Raw genomic sequence first — 23,327 nt, forward strand, 5'->3', positions numbered from 1 at the left:
AGCTGGAGGCCTGGGGCAGGGGGAGAGGAGCCAGGTCTCTGAGTGGACGGGCCAGGCCTCAAGGCCTGTGGCTCCCTGCGGTGGCCACGTGACCCGGTCACTGCTCTCCCAGCTACAGACCTGCAGATGGAGGATGTGAGGGGGACTTGACCAGGCTTTCTCGGAGTGGGGGCCCCGAGCCACCAGGGGCCCTCAGGTGGTTTTAGTCTGCACGGGGGTGAACGTGTTTAAAGTGTGTTAAGTGTTTAATACGGTGTAGAGCAAAATCTGTGGCTAGGACACTGGGCTTGTTTTTGCCTTGGGCAAGGCTAACGGAGATCTGAAATGAAAAGTGAGGGGCCCTGAGAGGAAGTGCCATGTGAGAGAACGGCAGGAAGCCCAGGCACCTGCGAGGGGGCGAGGGGGCAGCCTGGGAAGGCCTCCGCCAAGGGCCTCAGCTCCTCCAGACACGGGCTGCGGAGCACCCCCACGCCACAGGGGCCCTCGGCTTCCTGGGGCTTGGTGGCTCCTTGTCTGATGCGTGGGTGTGGAGGAGGGAAGCTATCGGGTTGTTCTGGGCTGTGGCCCTCAGAAGGGAAGGTGTGAATTTTGTGGAGCAAAATCCATGCAGTGACAAGAATTGGCTGTTTGCTTGTGGCCCTTTCCTGGGATAGGGCAAGGGGGGCTGGCAGGGCCTTTTGGGGGCATGGCAGCCTAAGATTGATAAGCTTCCTGTGAGCCCTGAGCGTTGGTGCAGGGCGGGCCTGAGCGGATGTGGGGCCTCTGGACAGGTCAAGCTGCTGCGCCAGATGAGACAAAGGTGAGCCTTGATGTAGCTTTGGGGACAGGCACCCCCTTCCTCCCCCCAGAGTTTGTAACTGTTGGCTAAAACTCACTCCTCGCCGCCCCCACCCTGTGTGGTGAGTGTCATCTCCAATGTACAGAGGAGCAATGCAGAGGCCCGGGGGGCCCTGTCCTGTCTGGGTCACACCATCCGGCTGGCCACCACACACCCTGCCTGTCGTACACGCTCTGTATTTCCAGGCCGTGGTGGGGCCGTGGCCCTGTGCCCAGTCCTTGGAGGCTTTGAAGCTGGGCAGGCTCTCTGGGTGGCTGGTGGTGGGGTCCTCACTGGCAGGGTGAGGAACCAAGTGCCCCTAGGGGAGCCCCCTGGCCCAACCCTCATCTGCGCCGTCTTCGGGGCAGCCCGGCCAGGTCTGTGTTCGTGGAGTTGTGCTGCTGAGGCCAGTGGTCCCGCCCTTTGGGTTTTCCGTGATCTGCTACCATGACTAGGCAGCCCCGAGGAGTGGCCTGTCTGGGAGCTTGAGGGTGTGCGGCACATTCTCAAGGAGCCCGCGGCAACTTGCCACAGCCCGTTGCCCAGGCAGAGGGCAGCTTACCTGGTTGGGGACAGTGCCCAGCCTCTGAGGGAGCAGGCAGAGGGGTCTCACCTGACACCTGAGTCAGCCGTCTACTCTTCCCCTCTGGCAGGGTTGGGTCGGCGTGGGAGGATGGACTGACGGTGTACTTCTGGCTCGTTGCTGTGTTCGGACAGCCTCTGCGGCCTCCAGGGCCAGATGTTAGCTGGCTCAGTGAACAAGGTGGCTGGGCGAGCCCCCGGTCGCGTGGGGGTCCCTGTCGCTGGCACCGAGGCGGCCGTGCGCGAGCCCCCCGGTCGCGCTGGGGTCTCTGTCACTGGGCACAGCCAGTGTTGGCTCTGGTCAGCTCAAGCCCCCTCTGTAGCCACCCCGCAGCACAGGAGGCCAGCAGCGAGGCGAGCCAGGGCTCAAGCCAGATTGCTACATCTGAAATGTGGGTGCTCAGTGCTTGGTGCACATGGCCAGCCTCTGCTGTGCCCAGGGGCCTCCAGCTGCCCGCTCCCTGCCCAGTCCAGCCCCTCCCTAGACTCCACTTTCCCACCTAGACCTCCTCCTACCCTCGGGCCCCAAGGACGGTGGCACGGTGCCCATCCAATAGCAGCTGGCATCCGGCTCGACCTGCCACTGCGTGTGGATTTCACAAGTGCCCCCACCATGGCCGGATTGCCCAATCCGGGGCGCAGACCTGCTGGGCCAGAGCACCTTCTGTGCCTATGCCCTGCTGTCCCCCTCGCCACCCACGGCCCCAGCGTCTGCAGGAGACCTGGCTGTTGGGGCGGGGTGGTGAGCCTCTAGTCATGGGGGCTCAGGTCCTCTTTCATGACCCCTTGGCCATGGGTAGTGTCCCCTCTGCCCCATCTGCCTGGCTCTGGCGCAGGCCTATCCATGGACGTTTCTGAGCCCCAGCTGGCGGCTGTGTGGGGAGACGCAGGGCCTGAGGGTCTTCTGACACCCGTGACTGGCCAGTTTCTCCTGTCTGGTGTCAGGCTTGGCTTCTGGGCCCCTCCCGGCCCAGACACACCTTTCCTCCAGGCCCCCCGTCGTGGCCGCTGGTGCCCAGTGGACCCGCCGGACGTGGGCACAGATGGGCCTGCCCTCCCGGCCCTGCACAGGCAGGCCCTTCTGCTCTGGCGCTCCCCTCCTCACACCCTTCCTGGCTTGGCTCGCCCGAGATGGGCCCCCCTTCTGCGGTCTTCGCGCTCAGGGGGGTGGGGCTGCACTCTGGTGTGCTGTTCCTGGCAGCCTCCACTCCCCGGTTCTGTGTTGAGCCCCCTCTCCCAAGTCTCCCCTTTTTGCCTCTTTGTTCTCCCTGCCCTATAAACCACTGGGAGGAATTGCCCACAACTCTGGCAGAGAAGCAAATGGAGGTCTCTTTGTGGGTACCCCAATTCTCAGCCATGTTTTCTAACCCCCAAAGACCCTCTTCTCACTTCCTCCTGTGCCCAGCAGGTGCTCACTGGCGACAGGACACAGGCCCTGCTTTCAGGCTGGCCCGGAGGCTTCCTGGAAGGCAGCAGGTGGGCTGCCTCACGCCTGTTGACATGGGCACACTTAGGCCCTTCTCTCTACCAAAGGGCCTTTCCTACCCCTCGGCAGCGACACAGTCTCACTAACTCAGGGGTGGCTGACTTGGGTTGATGTTTCCTGGTGTTGTTACAGAGAGGGGCACCCCTGAGCCCCAAACCTGCCCGATCTAACTAGGTTCTGCCATCCGCCACATCAAGACAAGACATATAAGACCTTTCATGGAAAGGAAGTTTAATACAGTGAGTGTGCAATACAGAAAAGACAAAGAATATAGTTTCTGAATCTAATACCCAGTTACCCGTCCCTTTGTGGGTAAAAGTTCACTAGGACAGGACTGGCCCAAAGCAAGGCCTGAAAGCCTGTCACAAACCTAAGGTATCTTCTTGCCAGGACCCATAGAAATGGGTCAGAAATGGCAAGACAAGTCTGGGAGGAAAAGAACAAAATCAAAATCAAGATAAACACTGCCATTAGTTACCTCCCCACGGGTCTCTCACCCACATGTTTCACCCAGTCCAGGGCTAAAAAGCAAATGCAGTTTCTTCACTTGTCTCTCTGCTCCCTGTGGCTCCTTCAGGTCACCTTCTGCCTCTCCATCCTGCTTCCTTCCTCTTCTGTCTCCTCTCCAGATTCTTCTCTGCTCAGTTCCACCCTCCTTCTGGGTGGGGCAGGGAACCTGGATCCTCCCCTTTTCCTGGGGACCCCACCCCCCACCCCGTTACAGTGTCACTGACTGAGCTAGTAGAGGCCCAGGTTTTAACTGTTCCTGCACTGATAGGGCTGGAGTTCTCCACAGCCTTGGGGCCAGTCCGAGTTTTCCTGGTCAGAGCCATGCTGTGTACACTGCCCCCGCTTCTGTCGGTTGGGGCATGATGTTGGGCCTGGTTCCCTACCTTTGCTGTAGACACATTGACTTTGCCTCCAATGCATCCCCACACTGGAGTGGAGGGGGGAGAGGAAGGGGGTGGGGGCACCTTCTCCCAGGTCAGCCAGCCCTGCTCCCTGGCCGTTTACACCTGTCTCCCTTCCCCAGCTGACTGGGCAGGAGGAGCCTTCTTTAATGGGGGACCCATGCTAATGGGGAAGCATCCTCTTTTGAAATAGCCAGGCTCCCTGGAGCCACCATTTCTGTGCCCTGGGGAGGGGGTGCCCTAGTGCTAGGTAGGACACAGTGCTTTGCATCCCTATGTCAGAGTCCCCTTTCTGGGCAGGGGAGTGAAGAAAGAGAAGAGCTGCATTTGGGGGCCTAACAGGAACTGGCAGGCTGACAGAGAGCACTGGACTTCAAGTTGTCCCCCAGGGCCTGTTAATGTCAAGTTTCCTCAGGTTTAGAGTCCATTGCGGGTGACCCCACATGACATCAATCCCTGCCAGTCTTTGCCAGAAGTTCTGAGCAGTAGACACTGCTTCTGATCCATTCGGTGAGCAAGGAAACCAAGGCTCAGAGAGGTTAATTAACATGTTCTGGGTCACACAGCAACTCTGGTGTGGAGAATCTAGGATTCTTTTGTGTCTTTACGAGGGGCCCCATGTAATTCTAACTTGTGGCCTCAGCATCCCATTAGTACCTTTTGTGGGGCAACAAACGGAGTGACCAACTTTTTGGGTGGAGGTGCAGGGGGCTGTTTGCTGGGGCCTGTTTCCCTGTGAGACAGCACAATGAGGACAGTCTCCTTCCATGTACAGAGTTTGTAGGCTGTAAGTTTTTAGAGCCCTGAGGGGACTTCACTCCCCGAATAGGCCAGAAATCAGGGGACATTTTCACTCCTGTCCCTCAGGTGAGAAAATGTGTCCTGAGAGGCAGGTGACACCTCTGGAATATGGAATAGGGATGCCAGGCTGACTGCCAGTCTGTGTGGGCTGTGTTTCACTCAGCCTGTGGAGGGAGGGGGCTGAACCTGTCTGTGTGCCAGGCCGTGCGGCCAGACTTCAGCCATGGGGCGGGAGTTTTGTGACAGGCCAGGTGCCTGGTGCTGCTGTGGGAAGGGCAGCCTAGATGAAGAGGAGGCAGGTACCAAGTCCCGGTCAGGAGAAGCATGGCAGCCTTCCTGGAGTAGGTGGCACCTGAGCCTAGTTCTTAAGAGTGGACTGGATTTTGCTTGACAAGGGAGTTTGGTGCTGGTAGGGTTGGCAGTGTTTTAGGCTGCCAAAGCCTGGTGACAAAAGGGCGGGGCTTGTTTGAGGAACTGAAATAGTCAAATCACACAGTCATCAAGAAGAGCTCTGGAAGCTCCGGAGGAGTTTTTGGCCAGGGGGTGAGCAGGAGTGGGTTTGTTGTTCTTGGGGTTTTGGCTAGGTATAGGAGCTCTGGTGGACTATCCCAAGGGGAGGTTTGAGTTTGGGGGAGATCAGGCTGCTTGAACAGAGACCCCCATTGTTGCAACGTCCTCTGCCCTGCCTTAGCCTGGCTCCCGAAGACAGGGATTTGTGGAAGGAAGGAATGAAGGGCCAGGCAGGGGGCTCCAAGCACAGCTGTGGTGAGGGCCGCCAAAGGCCCTGTGCGGGTACAGCTCCGGAAGCCGGGCTGTAGCCCAATGGAGGCTGACTGGGCTGCTTCTCTTGCAGAAGGGCACTTCCGGGCTCTCGCGTGGCTTCACTGACAGCCCTTCGGTGTCCCCTCGCCTCTCTCATGTTCTCAGGAGGCCTTGGGGGTGTGGGGTCACAGCTTGGTTTAAGGCTGGGCACTCTGGTGGCTGGCTCTGTGGGAGCCAAAGTGGGGGTCTCTGGAGGGGCAGGCTAGACAGTGATGCCTTGCCGGGCTCTGGGGAGGGCTGGGGGAGACCGTGACCCCCGCGTGGCCTGCTGAGTTCTAAGTGGGGGTGCCTTCCCACTAATCTGTGGCTGTTTTCTCTGCTGGTCTGAAGAGGAAGGGACCTCGTGGAGGCCTAACTGCCCCTGGAGGAGGAGGCTGAGAGTGAGAAGCAGAGCCCAGACACTGGGTCTCCTGATACTCAGCACAGGGCTCTGTGGGCTTCACCCTTGACCTAAGCCAGAGGGTGACCTGAGGCCGGTAGGCCTGTCCCTGCTTTGCATGGAAGAGGAAGGACAGAGTATAATGGGAGGGTCTTTTCCTGCTTGGTGTTTAGAGCTCTTTCCTGCTCGCTCCTCCCCAGGGCAGTTTGCTTCCCCAGTGGGAAACTGCCCAAGGGCCGGGGCTGTGCGCCCAGGCCTTTCCCCACCCCCCACTCCCACCCCACCCCAGCACCATGGCTGAGCTAAGAGCTGACCCCTCTTCCGCCAGCAGGTAGGGGCACCCATGTGCCTAATGCAAGGTCAAGTGGGCTGCTCCCAGGCGGTCAGTGAAGGGCGGGTAGAGAGCCTGCCTGGGCTTCTTGGCGGGAGACCGCTCGGCCAAGTCTTGGAGCCTGGCATGTCAGTCTTTCTGGAGGGTTTGATAGAGACAAACACCAGGAGTCCCCGGAGCCAAAAGAAGTGTCTAGCTGTGTTTGACCTGGCAGGAGTCTCTCCTGCAGGATGTCTCAGAGCCTCCCACCTGCCAATGTCACAGGGGATCTCTGTGGGAGGAGGAGAGGGGACACAAACCCTGAGCTGCTGTGACCGGAGGTCCGTGTGGGTGTGGGCAGCTTTTCATGGCTCCACTGCTGGGCAGAGTCCACACCCGCAGGAAGTGCAGACACAGGGTTAGAAAGTTCCTGGACCTTGGAGAAGGGCAGGTCTGGGTCAAGTCTCAGCCTCACTTTCCCACCAGCAGACTGCAGGGGATCTTAGCGAGGCCTCCCTGGCCGGCCACAGAGTGAAGGCAGCACCACCCCTGCGAGGAAGGGCCTTGCCCAGCCTGTTCCCGGCAGGTGCCCCGCGGTAGGTTCTCAGAGGCGGAGGTTGAGGGGTAGAGCCACCAGCCTGGCTGGTTTTCCGCCTCTCTGTCTCCCTGGCTGGGCTCAGAGGTTAAGCTGGATCTTCCGCTGTCTCTCCTGTCAGCAGGCCTGGAGGGTGTGTGGGGAGGACCCAATGACTCGGATGCCATTCTAGGCTTTTCTTAGGTTCGGGCCAACATCCCTACTTCCCCCTGACCTCAGGTTGGGTGGACAGCCACTCTCTCGAGGCCCAGCTGGGCACCACATAGGGGCATCAGACACATCATTGCTCAGGGCCTAGAGAGCGGTCCTGCAGTGCTGACCACTGCTCTGTCCACTGCCGGAGCCCAGTCACCCACGGTGGGGCAGAGCTGGACCTTCTCGACCCCACCGGTTTGGTGGTTCAGTACGGAGGTGGGTGCAGCTCTCAGGCCCACTCCCCTCTCACTCCACTGGTCCTTCTGTCAACTGAATACTTGCTGTCTCGACCTGTGCCCTGCGTGCCAGGAGCCATTTCTGCTCGCTTCTGGCTTCACTGCCAGCACTGGAAAAGCCCTGCTAGTGTGCTACCTTTTCTCAGAGGGGGAAACTGAAGCAGGCACAGAGGGTGAAGGAACTTTCTTAAGGTCTTGCAGCTTAAATGTCATAGGCTTGAATGTTCTTTGTCTTCCTTTTTTAAGATTTATTTATTTCTGCATACAGAACTGGGATACAAGCCAGAGGTGCAGCGGGTGAGGGGGTTCACCAGTGGTGAGCAGAACAGGCAGATCCACTGAAATACATTGCTGAGGGGAGCAGCGGGGAGACAGGTGCGGTCTGCCACGCCATGTGGGTCACCTCCCTGGTTGAATCAAACTTATGTTGTGGTGGCTGTGGATATCTTGTGTGTCACCAGGGAGGTCCTCCTTTTGTCTAGCTGTATTGTTTTGTTTTTTTTTTAAAGATTTATTTATGCATACAGAACTGGGGTACAGGCCAGAGGTGCAGGGGAGGTGAGAGGATTCACCGGAGACAGAGTGGGGAGCACAGCAGGCGGACTGAGGAAGTCCACTGCTGAGGGGAGCAGTGGGCAGGTCAGGAGAGGTCTGCTGCGCCATGTGGGTCACCTCCAGAGCAGGGATCAAACTCGTGCTGAAGTGGCTTTTAGTTTCTTAGTGCTGTGCTTTAACCTGCTGCACCACCAGGGAGGGCCTGTCTTGTTTTAACAGCCTTTATATTTTGGTAATTCACATATGTGTATTTACACACATGCACACTATGTATGGAACATGCCAGGAACATGTCTATCCATGTTAATATATGTAAGTCCTGGTATCCCTTTAATTATCGATCACCTTAACTTGCTTTTTCTATTAGGGCCTTTACTTTTTAGATTGTTTAAAAATCACTTTGTTAAGTTACAAGTAAATACTGTGCATGGTTAACAAACCTAATAAGTTTGGTGCAAAGTTTCACCTGTGAAACAATCATCACAATGTATGCCACACATCTTTCTCTCATCTCCAAAAGTTCTTCGCACCTTCTTTTTCTGATATCTCTCCTTTTAGAAAATTCAAGTGCACAATACAGTATTGTTAACTTTTAGGCGCTTATGTGAATTATCTTCTCTACTACAATCAAAAAGGCTGCACAATAGAAATGACGATAGAAATAGAAACTGAAAATGAGAAGTATGATTTGTTCACTCTGTGAAGCAGCTGCGGTTTTTCAGAGTTCGTTTCAGCCCTCACCCAGGCATGCCACTAGCATGTAGATTGTTTCCAGGAGGCCCTGTGGCAGTGACTGGCAAGCTACCTGCACCCTTTTTGCCAGTTAATAGTGCTCCTGTGTGAGCTTCTGTATTTATTTCACCACCACTGTTGATAGACATGTTATTTCTAGTTTTTTGTACGCTGCTGCAGTGCATAATCTGGCATGTCACTGCGCATGCGTGAAAGCACTCATTGGATATATCACTGATAATCGGCTAGTGAAAATGTTCATGTGCACAGGTTAACTCTGAGACAAGATCAGATTGGCCCCCTCAGGACCAAGCAGAGTCATGCTTCAGCCATGCTGAGCAGGAGTCTTCTCCCACCTGACCAACACTGGATTATGAAATGCTTGGTCCTGGCCAACTGGATAGGTAAAAGTGGCTTTTCATAGTCATTTTAACTTGCTTTCTCTTATTGTGGGTGACATGATCTTTCCAAATGTTCAAGAGTCATTGTATTGTCTTTTTGTGAACTTTCTGTTCATTTTCTTCTCCTATTTAAAAAAAAAAACTATGTCTTTTTGATTTTGGTTTTCTTTTGGTAGGAGATCTTTACCTCTAAGGGGGTTTGCTCCTGTGGTAAGAGTTGCAAATGTTTCCCTAATCTTTAAATTTTGCTTTTGGTGGTTTTTACTATGTCGAAAAATTATCTCTAATGTAATTGAATTTCTTAGTCTTGTCATGACTTTTAGGGGTTGTGTCAGGTTCTTAGAAAGGAATAACCCGCTGCAGCATGGACTGAGAAATCCTTCATCATTGCTCCGTCTTCCCTGGGCTATGCTGCCTCTTTAAACAGGCTGCCAGCCACATAGGAGCTAAGACTGGCCCAGTTAAGTGGCTACTCAGGGCTCGGTCCACCTGCAGGTCTGTGCATGGATCTCCTCTCCCACCTCCTCTCATACCTCAGTATTCACTATAGGACCTGCTGCCTGGGGGGGGCCTAAACAAAGCATGAAGTCAACGGGGAGCCCACATCACGTGAGTCCCCTAAGCCCAACTAAACTTCCTCTTTCTGTTCTTCCTTCAAGGGGAAAAAGTATCAGAAATTTGTTAAACTTGGGCACGAAAGTGTTTTTCATCCTAAAACACAGACCTAGTGAGGCAGTATTTAAAGGAATGAATCACTAATGGTGGAATTTCAGGCAAGAGCGGGGGTCAATATGGTGTTCTTTCCAATAGGCATCCTGGTTGGTCGGTTAGTCAGTCAATAAGCACTGTTCCCTGAACGCCCACTGAATGTAGAGCCCTTGCAGACACCTGAGGAGAGAGCAATAAGCTCTCTGTCTTCTGGGCCTTTGCGCCCAGAGCAGAGCTTCCTGATGGCACCTGGCATCCAGAAGCTGCTGGTACACCTCTGTTGTAGGAATGAACCCTTGGCTTTTGATGAATGAACAGGTTGGTTAACTTGTCCCAGGCAGTCAACAACTCATTAGAATCACACAGGAGTCAGTCAACTGTAGTAATTATTCCTGCCTCCCCTCCCCCAAGCTGGAGCCTTCTGGGGTGAGGTTCTAAGTAAGATATTTGCATTGAAGGTGTGACTATCCAGGATAAAGCTTAATCTGAGGAAAAGTGAAAGAGAGGCTTTCAGAATCGCAGGCTACCTGCCCCACACCTGGAGTGAGCTCTCTGGGCCGGTGGCGACGCCCAGCCTGCTCCTCCTGCTCCACTCTGAGCCCAGCCCAGCCCAGCATATCTGGCATTCTGACATAACCACTTCTTTCCAAGAGGAGAAACTGAGACCCAAATCCAGCAAGAACTGGGTCACAGAGCCCATAAATGGCAGAATCGGGCCTGAAACACAGGTATCAAGACTAATGGATAGACTGTGGCATTGGGGGCTGGGATAGAGTCAGTCTGGGGCTCCCCACCTGGGGAAATGGGGAGCAAGGCTGACTAGGGGCTCAGGTCACTTTTGTCCTGCCTGAGGCTTTGCAGGCTATTACCAGGAGGTAGGGAGATGAAGAGGAGGTGACTTGGGGACCCCTCATACCTCTGTCTCTTCCAGTTGGGGTTTCCTTAACTCCTGGAATTCAGTCTTCTCTCTGGGCCTATTTGGCATTTTGTTCCCACAGGCTAGGCCTGTTGGCCACTCTGGCCTGTGCCTCACTGTCTCCTCAACTTGCGTATCAGAACCCCAGTTTACCAGTGAGGAAGTGAAGAAACTGAGGCCCAGCAGAGGCGACTCTGCACTCACATCATCTTTTGCTGGGGTTTGAGACAGTCCCCCCCTCCTAGGCCATGCTTTAACTCGGGTGGGGTGCCCTTCTCATTTTCCTGAGGGGGACCCCCCCTTCCTCTGTTTTGATCTTCTGTCCTAATGATACCCCCTTCCTTTTTTTTTACCAAAGCTTCCCTGCTTGCTTTTCCCCATCTTTCTGCTTGGTTCAAGATTCTAGCTGGTTGGTTTACCTGAGTTGGAAGAATCCAGATTCCTGTCAACTTCCCATTTGTCAAATGTTCCAGCACTGTGTTGTCAAACTTCTGTGGTAGGATTTATGTCTGTGTCCAGCAATGGGTAGATGGATGGGGGGTTAATGAGTGGTGCCCCCCACCTCTCATTTACACTCCCAACCACCCACCCAAACCCCTGATACATCTACCCACCCCACCCCAACCCCTCATCCATCTACCCACACCCCATCCTTTTATCCCATCCATCTACCCCCTACCCCCTTATCCATCTACCCACCCCCATCCTTCTACCCCATCCATCTACCCCCATCCACCTACCCACCCCCCATGCCCACCCCCTCATCTATCTATCCCCCCACCCAACTCCCCACCCCCACCCACCCATCTACCCACTGTGGACACAGGCATAAGTCCTACCACAACAGTTTGACAAAGCAGGTGCTGGAATCTTTGACAAACGGGAAGTTGACCGGCTTCCGGAAAGGTTTCCAATTCAGGACATTCCTGGGAGAGAAGGGCGCATGAGGGCGCAGAGGCCCAGAGAGGCCACAGGGCTGTGTGCTGAGGCCGGTACAGTGGAGAGGAGAGCACGTGGCAAGACTGAGACCCCCAGGGTTTCCTGATGCCCTCCAGGCCTGTGCAGGCCCAGTCGCTCCGCCGCTCCCTCCTGGGCGCGGGGTCGCCCTCAGCCAATGGGAGGTGCGCCTTTGACCCAACCCTCTGAGGGAACGAGTGGGGCCTCGCTTCAGGCCTGCCCAGCCTCCCTTGCACCAAGGCCCCACTTCCCCTTTCTGAGGCCACTGGGCTCCAGGCCCTGAGCAGCCCTGGGGCTTGCGAGGGCTGGACCAGAAGAAGCCCAGCTGGGGTTCCTGCCAGCACTGCTTGGGTGAGGAAGTGGGAGCCTTGGTGATCTGTGAGTGCTGGGTGTTCTAGAATTTCCTGAGGGGTGTGGATGACAGGGAGGTGCGCCTGCTCAGCTAGTTCTGCTGGGGAAGGATCTCCCAGGCACACTTGAGGGTCCAGGCTCCTATCTCTAGCAGCTCCTCTGGCTGAGACACCTGCACCACTAGTCAGCCTTTGCCAGGGAGGCCGTGGTCCTGTTTGAGTTGTGGAAGGGAAGGAGGCCGGTGGGGGGTAGCTTGGAGGGTGTCCTAGAGGAAGAGGCCCTCTCGCTCGTGCTGGCTGAGAAGAGGCTCGCTAGCATGGCTGCCTGCTCAAACCCCTGCATGGCAGAGGGAGGCCTAACAAGGCCCAGGGACCCCACCCTTACCCTGGGCCTGGAGTGCAGAGGGTGGGAAAGGGCCGTCATGTTATCATGGTACCATCTTCTGGCATCAGGACCCTGTGGACGATGCGCAGGACGAGGGTTGCCTCCTGATGGGCTGTGTTCAAAGCCAAGTCTCTCACTAGCTGGGTCACCTTGGCAAGTGAATAGTGCTTCTCAGCTCCCCCATCCGGACAGTGGAAGCTGTGGTCATACCACTGCCGGCCGGTGGGTGGACTTAGAGCCCCAGCACTGGGCACCCAAATGTGCTCAAAGATTTTGTTTAGGGCGTCCTCTGCCCCCCTCAATCTCAGGACCTGGGACGATAGAGCCTTAGGGGTAGGAGGTGGGCTCCTCTGGGGTCCATTTCCACCTATGTGTGCCTAGCTCTTCCCCCAGGGGCGTCTCTGGAGGCCACTGTAGCCGATGTGGGGAGTCCCCAGCCCAGCTCCCTGCAGTCCTGGGCCTCCCGCCCCCTGTGGCCTCAGGTCGTCTGCAACCTGGCTGGGCCTGGACTGTGGAGTGTGGACAGTGACTCCTGCCCTCCAAAGAAGACTGAGCTGGCTTGCGCTGTGTCTTACTTCTGGGCTCTGTGCACCCTCTCCTTGATTCTGGACCCATCGAGGGGCCACGAGGGCTCCCTTGATACTGCAAACACATATCTTGGGATTCTTGATTGCAAATAACAGAAACTCAAAGTGACTTTGGCTGGAAGAGACATTGATTTTGCCCTGCAATTAAAACATTTGGAGGTTGTTTGAGCTTCAGGCCCCGCTGGATCCAGGAGCACAGGGGCTGTTTTCAGGCTCTGTTCTGCTCCAGCTCTGTGTTGGCTTCATTCTCAGGGGTGCTGTCTCCTCAGATGACTGCCAGCAGCTGTCGGCAAAAATCCCAAAGAGGATCATCACTGGGAGGATTTGGAGCCATGTCCGTCCTTGAGCCAGCCAATGGGGCACGAAAGCGACCGGGCTGATTAGCCAGACTTGCGTCACAGGGCTGCTGTTCAAGCTGGGTGGAGGAGAGAACAGTGTTCACTCGGTCCAGCAGGACACTTGGGGGCCCTTTGTCTACAAAATGGTGCTGCTCACCTTGCTCCCTACCACAGTGATGGTGAACTGACAATGGAAGCACCCTTGGGACTCCCGTCCCTCCACCTCTAGCGAGCTCAGCTCTGCCAAGTGCAATTCTCTGTTCTTGGTGTCTTTGGGATTCAGACAGGGCAGTGGGGGACGACAGGGAGACAGGGCTTGCTTGACCTAAGGCAAGACATAATCCAGTAGTGGCCAGTGGTGGAGAAGCCAGCCCTGAGAGGTGATGCATACCCCATCTCTGGGGTCTGTGAGCTGAGACTGCAGGGTCATTTCTTAGGGACCTGGAGTTCCTTCATCTAGGGCCTCAGAGAGAACCCCACCCCTAGTTGCCACCAGAGTCAGTGACTGGCAAAAGTATTGCTGATAAGGGCCTCCCTGGTGGCGTAACAGGTTGGAACGCAGCACTATGAAGCTGCCTGCGACTGCCTCAGCGTGAGTTCAGTCCCCACTCAGGGAGCAGGAGACAGGAGACCTCTGTCTCCCCTCAGCAGTGTACTTCGACAACCTGCCTGTTCTGCTCCCCACTCTTGTCTCTGGTGAAGCCTCTCACCGTCCCTGAGCCTCTGGCCTGTGCCCCAGTTCTGTATGCATAAAGAAATCTTTTTTTAAAAGAGTACTGCTGATGAGACAGAGTGGCTTTGAAATTCTGTCTGCAGAGGTCTGGTCCGGGGTGGTTCTGGGAGAGGAGACACCCACTGGGAGTGGGTTCCTGGCCGCACTCCCCAGCAGTGGTGAGTGCAGACTTTTGTCCTAGCCCAGTGCTGTGCACCGCGTAGCTTGTTCCAGGAGCGGGAGGAGGCCCTTGGGTAGCGGAGGCCCTGCGCCAGTGCTGCCCATTGTCCACTCTCCTCCTCCTCCCATTGCTCAGGAAGCGGCCTAATTAGATCTTCAAGAGGCGTGTTTACCAGGCCTGGGTTGCCATGGGCCCCCGGAACTGTGCAGCGGGTCCCCCTCTCTCGTGTCCGGCTCAGGGCTGGTTCAGCGCACTCGGAAGGCAGAACTGCCAGGGTCAGAGGGCGGCCGCTGCACGGTGTGTGCTTGCACTGTGCCTGTATGTCCTGGCCACCCACTCTCTGGTCTGGGGGCGGAGGCAGCTGTGGGGAGTTGCCCCGGCCTCTTGGTGTTTGGGGTTTCTTAGCCTGGCAGTCCCGGCGGGCAGTGTGTGTCCATGTGGTGGCTGGCCCACGCTCCAGAGGGAGCCGCGCTCACCTCTGGAACTCCGTGCAGTGAGACGGGCCGGGCTGAGCAGCCCCGGCCTGGGAACCGGCCGACCTGGGTTGAGGCTCCCATGACCGGCTGCAGCTGTGTGAGCTTAGGCAAGCCCTCAGCCTCTCTGGGCTCAGGTCTATCTCTGCAAAATGGCTGCAGCACCTTGGCCTCTCCCAAGGTGAGTGGTTATGTGTGTGCAGGCGCCCAGCAGCACAGTGTTGCTGCTGCTACAGAACTGTTTGGGGGCCCCGCGTTGGGGTGTCTAGGGCAGGGACTTTGCTTTGTGAACCGTACAACCCAGGCCTGGGCATAGATGGAGAGCGCTCGAAATGTTGCTGTGGAGCTGGACTGGCTGTGTAGCTAGAGGGCCGTGTGCTAGTGGGCGGTACCACGCAAACAGTTTTTATTCTTTTGCAACATTTAAACATCAGCATGTCACATGAAAATCAGATTTACACCTTGGGCTCTTTGTGGGGTTGGTGTGCGATTTTTTCCCTCTTTTTTCCCATTTTTACGTATATATTTTGCATCATTGTTTTTGCACAGTATTTGATTTCTCCTCTCAGGTGGTGTCCCCGTAACCGGTGAACCGCCACCAGGGGCTTTGGTGCTCTTCCTTCCTGCTTTGATCTCTTTCCCTCCCCCGCCACTGCTGAGTATCTCCGATTTATAGTTTGCCTGTTAGCTTTGTCACTTTTTTCTGATCCCTGATTTAGTTTCCCCGTGTCCCCCTATAAGTGAAAGCATCTGATATGTTTCTTTCTCCTCTGGCTTAACTCACTGAGCATCATGCCTTCCAGCTCCATCCATGTTGCTGCGAAGGGCATGAGTGTCTTTTTGACTGCTGAGTAGTATTCCATGGTGTATATAAAATGTCCCGGAACAGATGACTGGACCAAGAAGATAGCCACTTGGCAGACTGGGGCCCAACCCACTCAGTTGCCAGGAGAAATAGGGGCCATCAGGAGGCTTCATTGCGACTCTGGCCACCTGCTCTCCTGTCTCTGGGCATCCTAGGCACATCTGGCCACTGGCGGCTCTTGTGGACCACCTTTACCTGGAAGTTCTGCTGCCAGCTGCTGTGCCCTCATGACAGAGGTGCCTTGCACGCAAAGCTCCCTGTGGCCACCTGCTCCTGCCCTGTCCTGGCTCCAATCCCTGAGGAAGGCAACGAGCATGCTGGGGGCGGGGGGCAGGGGTGTGCGGGGTGCAGCTGGACTCTCACTAGGCTGCTCCCTTAACTCAGGCTGCTGCTGGGAAGATGGCAGCTGCTCCCAGGCCCCAGACACTTCGCTCGGGATTGTACATTTTTTTGATAACTGTCCTTCTTTTGGGGTCCCCAGAAAGAGAGAACCTGGTGCACAGGCCCCTGGTCGTGGGCCCCAGATGCTGACAGATGATTAATACACCTTTTTGGGTGCCTGGATGAACAGATGAGTGGACGGTGATGGGGGAAGAGAGAGCCCATCTGGGCCGAGCCTGTCACGCCTGGGGTCTACTCCCCGCTTTGTCATGAAGGATCCACCGTGCACCTTTTCTGAAGTTCAGGATCATTTGCAAACGTCTTAAATTCTTGTCAGTGAGGACCTTCAAAAGATGTGGTCTTCTGTGAAGCTTAACATCACATGGGTGCAAAGCAGATGCCCTGGGTGAAGCAGGCTTGAGGGTCTGAGATACAAGATTTGCCAAAAAGCCCCAGTCAGGCCCTCCCAACACAGACCTGCACTGAGCTGGATCAGAGCTGCTTGTGAAAGCAGCTGTTAGTGGAAGTTTCTGGGTGACGGAAACACTCTCCACTTGTGCCACCCTAAGCCACAGCCACTGAGAAGCGGTGTGATGGGTGAGAGCTTGAGCTGTGGCTGCGGGCGCGGATCTTCAGTGTAAATAGAACCACAGGACTAGTGCCTACTCCATCGTACAGGGCAGCTCTCGCAAACCCAGAGGGGCAACGTTAGGATCTTGGGGTGGGCAAAGCAAGAAAAAGCCCTGAACGTCAGTTTTAGATTAAGGTGGATAAATCCGATCCAGGAGCTGTGATGCCTGGCCTGGCTCTTCCTGATGCCAGCTCTTCCCCGACTTGGTCCCGTGAGGTCAAATCTAGGTCTGCTTTCTGTTTCTGCAGAGCCGAGGACCCTGAGTGTCTGGTCAGCTGGATCTGGATGCAGTGGAGGAGGCCAGTGGCGTGGTGAGCAAGGCCTGGCAACTGGAGTGACGCAGGCCCTGTGCCGTGCATGGAGCTGCCGGCCCAGCCAGCCTCCCCCCAGCCCCTCCTACCAGGCTTGGAGAGGGCAGAGGCCTAGACCCACAGGGAAGGTGTCGGCTGATAGGTGCTTCCCAGGCCATGGGGTCTCCTGAGTGGACTGTTGGGAGGATGTGCCGAGGCCAGAGGATGCTGGCCAAGAAGAGCTACTTCTTCAATGAGGGTGAGGAGGTCCCGGAGCACGATGCGCTGTATGAGAAGTACCGCCTCACCAGCCTGCACGGGCCGCTGCTGCACATTCTCCTTCTGGTGGCCACCATGGCCTGCATTGCCCTCATCGTCATCGCCTTCACCTATGAGGTGAGTGAGGGCAGCCCAGGGGCAGTGGGGCTTCTCTGGGGCTCACATCTCAGCTTCGAGGCTTTGTGCTATGAATCCTTGGGCAAGTCTTTATCCTCTGTAAGCCTGTAAAGGGCTATAGAGCATTATTTAGATGGATGATAGACAAGTTTTTTTATTTTAATTGTGAAGTCTTGGAGTGGCTTTAGATTTGACATTAATTGGGGCAGAGAAACTGGCCCTCCGTGGTGGCACAACGGGGCTGTCTGCAGCCACTACAGCATGAGTTGGATTTCCAGCCAGGGAGCTGGCCCACGTGGCATGGCAGACCTCTCTTGGCCCACCCACTGTTCCCCCAGTGGTGGTTTTCAGTGTGTCTACCTATTTGCTCCCAACTCTGTCTCTGGTCAATCCTCTCACCCTCTCCACCTCTAGCCTATACTCCAGTTCTTGTATGCATAAATAAATAACTCTTTAAAAACAAAAAGAAATTACCCTACTTTTTCCCATAATGGACTTGCCTTCTATCCAAGACGTGGGTCAGGGATGGCCTGTACATCACAGTTCCCACTTTGATGCCATGGCAGACATCACAAGTCAATCCCAGATTACCATGTCATGGCTATGGCTTCAGAATCCTTAACACAATTTTGGAGGCAGACATCACTAATTAGCCTCTCTGACCTAGGCCCTGCTTTAGCCACTTCCTGTGTGGCTACTGAGCATTTGAACTGTGACTAGTATGACTTGAGGAACTGAAGTCTTAGTTGTATTGTAATTAATGTAAATTTAATTTTGAATAGCCACTGCTTGGGACAGCAGAGTTCTGGAAGAAAACATTAGCGACTGCACGGTATTAATGCACTGATAAGTATAAGCAGCCAGCACCCAGTAGCTGCTGTGCCAGTGCTGCCTATAGCTGTGTGGGCATAAGCTTCAGGGCATTCCTGTCATCATTCAGCCGATAGAGTACCCGCTGTGTGCTGGTCCCTGGGTCAGCCTCTGTGCTGATGGAGTTCAGGGGCAATTAGGTGAAGCCAGATGCTATCCAACTTCCCTGGACCCCCATGATCACACCTCTGCACCTTTGCTCCGGCTCTTCCCATAGGAATGCCCTAGCTTGCCATTTTCACATAAACCTCTACTCATTCTCTGAGAGTCAGGAGAAGTGACTCTCCAAGGCGGTGCTGCTGTAGCCTTGTACCCACCCCTGCAGCTCTGCCTGGGCCTCTCTGGGGACACCTGATGGTGAGAGAGTGGGAGTGACAGCATCACTGGGCTCTACTGGGAAGGATGCTTTGGGCTCCAGAGGCGCAGGAGAAAAGAACAGCCTGAGTGATGACGCTGAGTGCAGGCGGCCAGGCAAACCTGGCAGGCTTTCTGGAGGAAGTGGTGCCCCGCTGGGGAAAGCAATGCTCTTCTGTGTATGTTTGCCCCTCCCAGGAGCCCTTCTACAATGTAGCTGTCCTGGTGACGGCTTTCTTGGCCCTTGCCGTGTTTGTGACCCTCTACGTGCTGGTGTATTTCGAGTGCCTTCTGCGGCGGTGGCTCAGGGTCTTCGTTCTACTCGCCTGGGCCTGCCTTATGACACTAGGCTACGTGCTGGTATACAACACAAGGATGAAGGAAACCTGTGTGTGGCTGCAGGTAACAGGGCAGGGGACCCCGGTGTCCCTGGGGGCTGGATGCAGCCAGTCAACTGTGCACCTGGTGCTCCTGCCCCCTGCGCGTCAGGTCCCGACTAGAGGATGGGCCTGTGTCTGCTGTGCTGGGCAAGGGCCCTTCCTGCTCCCATGGTTCTGTAACTTAAGATGAGCCCTAGGCTGGTCCGTGCTCTGGGTTCTCTGCGTCAGTGAGGGGCAGGGGTGGGAGGAGTGAGTGTCCCCTGGGATGGCTGGCGGTGGTACTTCTGGGTGGCCTCTTCTTGATAGGAAATGATACATCACCAACTCAAAGAAGCAGAAGGCATGAGTTGTCTCCCATGCCAGGAGTTGTCTCCCATGCCAAAGTGAGGGGTCAGCCCTGGGGCTCCAGCAGGAAGGCCAGGTCCTGCTTTCTGTCTCTGTGCTTCTCTGTTTCATTGCCGGTGGCCATCCCGGCTGGGTAGAGGTGGGCAGAGATGGCCGCAGTGGCTCAGGCTGCCCTCCCACCAGCTTACCCTCTCAGCGGGAGGGCCCTTTTTAAACAAGCCTGCCGCACAGCGGCCCGGCCTGCGTCATGGTCCCAATCACTGTGACAGGGGCAGCACCTTCTGCCTGGGTCCCCTGACGCTCCTGGGTTGGGGTCAGGGAGGCGGCGCAGACTGGAGGCCAGAGGCCGTTCCCGCAGGGGCAGGTGAGGGCAGGCCGCTCAGGTCCTGAGGGAATGCAGGGGGGGCTCAGTGCTGCAGGCGTGGGGAGCAGCCCTGCCCAGACTTCTCGCTCCTGCCTGGAGAGGGCCTGGCGTGGGTGCGGGGAGTGGAGGGTGGGGGCAAGGGGGTGTGGGGGTAGCTCACCAGGGCCATGAAGCTCCCTCATGGGAGGGCACAACCTCGACCCATGTGGTGAATCCACACACAGGAAGTGATGAATGGTGCTGCCTGGTCCAGGAGCACAGTTTGACCCTTTCTTGTCCTGTTGCCTTACCACGTGGGCATGGGCACCATCTAAGGACAGCCCTGGGTGGCCTGGACTGGTGCCCCAGGGCTCAGGATATGGGGATCTGGGGCTATTCCTGGAAGACAAGAGGCTTCGGGACCCCAAGACCAGCTCAGCTTTGTGTCCTGGGGCAGGGGCACTGTGGCCAGGCTCTGACCTTAATGACACCCCACCCCCAGGTGCCCTTTTTCCTGTTCATCATCTTCACCGTGTACACACTGATGCCCTTCAGCATGAGGGGCGCCATCGCTGTGGGGGTGGTCTCCAGCGCCCCCTTCCTCCTGGTAGTCAACCTGTCGGAGGGATTCAGTATGCAGCAGGTGAGGGGCGCGTGGGTTCTGGGTGTGGGAGGCAAAGACTTGTGGTTGGGTGAGTTGGCCCTGGACACCTCTGCCGTGCTTGCAGACGGCCAGCTCTGTGGCCAGGCCCTCTGAGTCTGCCCCAGAAGCCACCCCCAGGCATGTGCCCTGCGTGGTGGCCTTTCCTTTGCTGGCCTCCTGTGCCCTAGAGGTCCTGCCCACCACTCCAGTCGCCTCTCAGGTCCTCCTTCCAGGCCCGTGCACTGTGTGGGTGAGCTTCCCCCAGAGCCCCATCCTGGTCGATGGTGTCCCTGGCCACCCAACCTTGTGCCTTGCCTTGAGTGAGCGAACCCTATTCACAGTAATTTTGAGACACGGTTCCCTCTTGACCAAGCTGGGCTTTTGCCATGTCCCTCAGAGGCGGAGGCCAGGCCTCCAGGCAGCCATGGGACATGGTCTCCTGTGGCCGTCCTTGGAGCCCCACGCTGGCTCGCGGTGTGGGGGGGCGCTCCTGCCTCCCCAGAAGTGACTGGCGCTGCTGGTCTGGGGCCGAGTCTTAAGCTCCCGGAAATGCCTGGTGGCGCCGAGGCACCGGAGCCCTGGGCCTGCAGGCAAAGCCATTCTCCAGGAGGGCAGCGCCAGTTCCGGCCCGTCGCCCCCCGCCCTAGGAGTGCCCGCGTGGGCGGGGGCGGGGCGGGGTGTTGCGCTAAGTTATAGCAGCCCGCGAGGGCCGCGCCTGGCCCAGGCTCAGCCTGCCCTCGGCCACCCCAGCTGCTGCCCATCGCTGTTGTCTTCCTGTGCGGGAACCTCACGGGCGCCTTCCACAAGTACCACACGCACGACTCCTCCCGGGAACTCTTCATCCACACCATGAACTGCCTCCAGGTCAGGCGGAAGCTGCGCATCCAGAAGCTCCAGCAGGTAGGGCCTCTGCCTCCCAGCGCCACAGCCGGGCCCCCGCCTCGCTGGGCACCCACGCCGACCTCACCCCAGAAGGCTTCTGGGACACGGTGGGGTGCCTGGCTGGGCGGGTGGCGGGGACCCACCGGCCGAGAAAGGGAGTGCCGCGGTCAGAGCAGGCAGGAGGGCGGAGAGCACCGCGGCCATGGGTGGGGGGCGCCCTGCCTGTCCTGGGTGCCCCATCGGCGCGCCCACCTGTGTGCAGGAGAACCTGCTGCTGTCGGTGCTGCCGGCCCACATCTCCATGGGCATGAAGCTGACCATCATCGAGCGGCTCAAGGAACACGACGACCGCCACTACATGCCTGACAACAACTTCCACAGCCTCTACGTCAAGCGGCACCAGAATGTCAGGTGGGCGGGGCCGGGCCGTGGGGGGCGCCAGTCCCCAGCCCACAGAGGCTGGGGGCAGTAATCTAGCAGTATTCCGCTGGCCGAGGGGAGGATCAGACCGGTTTGGTGTTCGGGGAGGTCCCCTAGGGCCCTACGATTGTAAAGCGCTGAAAGCATGCCTGTTGGAAAAGAGGAGTCTCAGGGGTGCAGCGCCCCAAAAGGGCCGAAGCTCCCCCAGGGTTCTGTGCTGGCAAGTGTCCCCACTCCCCCCTCCTGTCTCTGTCTGCTCCGGGGCTACACACAGCATGGATGGATGCACCCCCCAGAGGGGAGCCAGGGTGCTGGCATGGCGCTGGGGCTCTGCCTGGAGCCCCAGCTTAGCCGCTCGCCGGGCGTGGCTGGCCCCGCACACACAGACTCCAGAGCCCCAGACGGGCAAGCTGCAGCTGTGGCTCCCAGCAGGCACCCCCCCACCCCCCGCCCTGACCTCACGTAGCTCACCCATGAATGGAGGTCCTCCAGGGGCCGTGGGGGGCAGTGCGTGTTGGGCTGGAGCTGTGCGTGAGACGCGGAGTCTCATCTTGGCAGGGAGTTTAGCTGTGCTCAGGTGGAAAGCCAGGTACAGACAGGAGACCGAGGATCTGGAGCCTGTGAGTGCTGGGACAGGGCACTCGGAGCCTCGCAGGTTCTTGACTCTTGCTCCCGTGCCCTTTCACGGAGCAGCCTCTGGAATTTTGTCTTGCTGCTGGGGTCTTCTGGCCCCCTCCTGCGGAGTCTCCGGGAGCAGGGTGGCTGGGGTGCAAGGGCTGTCCCCACGCCCCTGCAGCCTGGCTCTGACCCTCCTGCTGCGCCCCCTCCCCAGCATCCTGTACGCTGATATTGTGGGCTTCACGAGACTGGCCAGTGACTGCTCCCCCAAAGAGCTGGTGGTGGTGCTGAATGAGCTCTTCGGCAAGTTTGACCAGATCGCCAAGGTGAGACATCGGGCAGCACTGCCCCCCCTCAGCTGGTGGTGACATCAGGAGTCCTCCAGGGCGTCCCAGGCGCGGCCGGGGCTGTGCTGAGGTGGGCAGGGGAGGCCGCGGCTGAATTTCAGCATGTGGTCAGCAAATGCTTCCGGGCGCCCTGTGCGGGGAGTGGAGGTCAGCGTAGGCAAAGTAGCGGAATCCTGCTCCCTGGAGGGTGAGGCCGGTGGGACGCTGGCGGCACAGACCGGCTGGGCCAGGGTCTCAGGCAGGCTGCCTGGAGGAGGAGGCGGCACTAGACCGGTGGACTCTGGGATGCCATCCCCACTAGACCGGTGGACTCTGGGATGCCAGGCCTCGCCCAGAGCCTGCCTTGACAAGACCCCAGGTGACTTGTGTGCTCACTGAACTGTGAAAAGCCTAACAACAGAGGCAGAGAGAAAGGGAACAGTATTCCGGGCAGAAGGAACAGCATGTGCGAAGGCCTGGAGTAGAGACAACTCTCCATGCACTATGCCCACGGAGCAAATGTGGCCCAGTGAGAGGAGGACAGTTTCGGGGACCATGTGGCAGTGTCAGGACAGCAAGGACTCCAGGGCTGCGGAGAGGGGTGGGACTTGACCCTAGGACCCCGAGAGCATGCCAGGTGCCAGGCAAGAAGGGGAAATGAGCAAGCGGGTCTGCCGTGTGTAACTAAGTGGAGAGGGCTCAGGGTGTGTCTGGGGTGCGTGTGTGATGGAGGGGAGGTGAGAGGGGACTTAGTCACTCATCAGTCTACCAGCTCATCCTTAGATGCGCTGAGGGGCAGCCCTCAGCTTATATGGGGCCTGTGGGCAGCCCTCAGGTGGCTTCCAACCCTCCTGCTCTGGGTTTTGAAGAGGAGTGCCGGGGACGGGGAGACTGAGCAACACCTCGTCCAGCCTCAGGTGGTCAAGGCAGCTGCCTGGAAGTGGTGGCTGGCCGCTGGACGCCCAGATGTGAGGGTGCAAGCGGTGGCTGCTCTCCTGGTGCATATGTGCATCATACACAGCCGCACCCATGGGAGATTTTTTTTTTAATTTTTTTATAACAGTTTATTTTTACATCATTTTGTACATTTTTTTTTCCATCTCAATTGTAATCCCCGCGGGTTTCCCATCACCACAATCCTGTGCATTTCCCTC

The 23,327-nt window shown here is 57.2% G+C and overlaps 1 protein-coding gene across 1 annotated transcript in view; it reads left to right on the forward strand.

Annotated features, from left to right (window-relative positions):
• The window catches only part of ADCY7 (adenylate cyclase 7), a 42,363-nt gene that overhangs the window by 904 nt on the left and 18,132 nt on the right, over window positions 1-23,327 (forward strand). The window contains exons 2-7 of the mRNA XM_012730736.1: window positions 16,555-16,992; window positions 18,415-18,618; window positions 19,787-19,927; window positions 20,678-20,827; window positions 21,072-21,220; window positions 22,062-22,173. Of these exons, the coding sequence (XP_012586190.1) occupies window positions 16,774-16,992; window positions 18,415-18,618; window positions 19,787-19,927; window positions 20,678-20,827; window positions 21,072-21,220; window positions 22,062-22,173 (975 nt within the window). The 5' untranslated portion in view covers window positions 16,555-16,773. The remainder of the gene's footprint in view (window positions 1-16,554; window positions 16,993-18,414; window positions 18,619-19,786; window positions 19,928-20,677; window positions 20,828-21,071; window positions 21,221-22,061; window positions 22,174-23,327) is intronic.

Source organism: Condylura cristata, unplaced genomic scaffold, assembly GCF_000260355.1.
Source record: "Condylura cristata isolate star-nosed mole 26May11 unplaced genomic scaffold, ConCri1.0 scaffold00028, whole genome shotgun sequence".
In the NCBI taxonomy this organism is placed as follows: Eukaryota; Metazoa; Chordata; class Mammalia; order Eulipotyphla; family Talpidae; genus Condylura; species Condylura cristata.